This window comes from Nanorana parkeri, unplaced genomic scaffold, assembly GCF_000935625.1.
Source record: "Nanorana parkeri isolate BGI_ZX_2015 unplaced genomic scaffold, ASM93562v1 scaffold5405, whole genome shotgun sequence".
In the NCBI taxonomy this organism is placed as follows: Eukaryota; Metazoa; Chordata; class Amphibia; order Anura; family Dicroglossidae; genus Nanorana; species Nanorana parkeri.
In genome coordinates this window covers 1-962 of record NW_017311665.1, presented here as the reverse complement: position 1 = coordinate 962, position 962 = coordinate 1, and the positions used below count along the sequence as shown (strand labels likewise).

General features: G+C 51.5%; 1 protein-coding gene across 1 annotated transcript in view; it reads left to right on the top strand.

The window, feature by feature from the left end:
* LOC108804140 (protein lifeguard 1-like) overlaps positions 1–954 on the top strand; it is a gene marked incomplete at both ends in the record, with an annotated part of 4878 nt that extends 3924 nt beyond the window's left edge. The window contains one exon of the mRNA XM_018575902.1: positions 811–954. Within this exon, the coding sequence (XP_018431404.1) occupies positions 811–954 (144 nt within the window). The remainder of the gene's footprint in view (positions 1–810) is intronic.
* Positions 955–962: the final 8 nt, after the last annotated feature.

Genomic DNA, 962 nt, shown 5'->3' with positions numbered 1-962 from the left:
CAGGTCTTATTTTCGGGGGCAGGTCTTATTTTCGGGGGCAGGTCTTATTTTCGGGGGCAGGTCTTATTTTCGGGGGCAGGTCTTATTTTCGGGGGCAGGTCTTATTTTCGGGGGCAGGTCTTATTTTCGGGGGCAGGTCTTATTTTCGGGGGCAGGTCTTATTTTCGGGGGCAGGTCTTATTTTCGGGGGCAGGTCTTATTTTCGGGGGCAGGTCTTATTTTCGGGGGCAGGTCTTATTTTCGGGGGCAGGTCTTATTTTCGGGGGCAGGTCTTATTTTCGGGGGCAGGTCTTATTTTCGGGGGCAGGTCTTATTTTCGGGGGCAGGTCTTATATTTTTTTTTATGTATAACAATCCAAATGAAATAATCCAAAATGGCAAAGTTAAGAATCTGGTGATCGGGGCAATCGGGGGCGTCGCACCTTTCCAGGAGCAATTTGGTAACCAATCGCTGGCCAGAATGAGCAGCGCTGTCACTATGGATTCCTCACAGGCGGGGTGCATTTGGTATGACTCCGCCTGTGACAGGAGGCGGGGCTATAGAGGAGGCGTCAGCTTATGAGGCTCTGCTCCCTCCGGTGCCGCCTCGCTTCCTCTGGCTTCGTTGGCATCGCTGATTCTCTCTCGCGGCTCTTCAAGTTCCTCCTTATGCCGCCACCGGCCCCGGGAATGGTCACAACTGCGTGACAACGCTGATCCTCCATAGATATAGTACAGTGAGTGAGTGTTGTCACCCAGTACAGGAAGTGTGGCTGGCATGTTATGGTTTCCTGTCAGTCCCTCTAACATTGTCTCTTTTTCTTCATTCAGACAAAATATGACTTCACTTCCTGTATGGGCGTCCTCATGGTCAGCCTGGTGGTCCTCATCGTCTTCTCCATCCTCTGCATCTTCATCCGTAACAAGATCCTGCAGATAGTGTATGCCGCGCTGGGGGCCCTTCTCTTCACATGTGTAAGTAT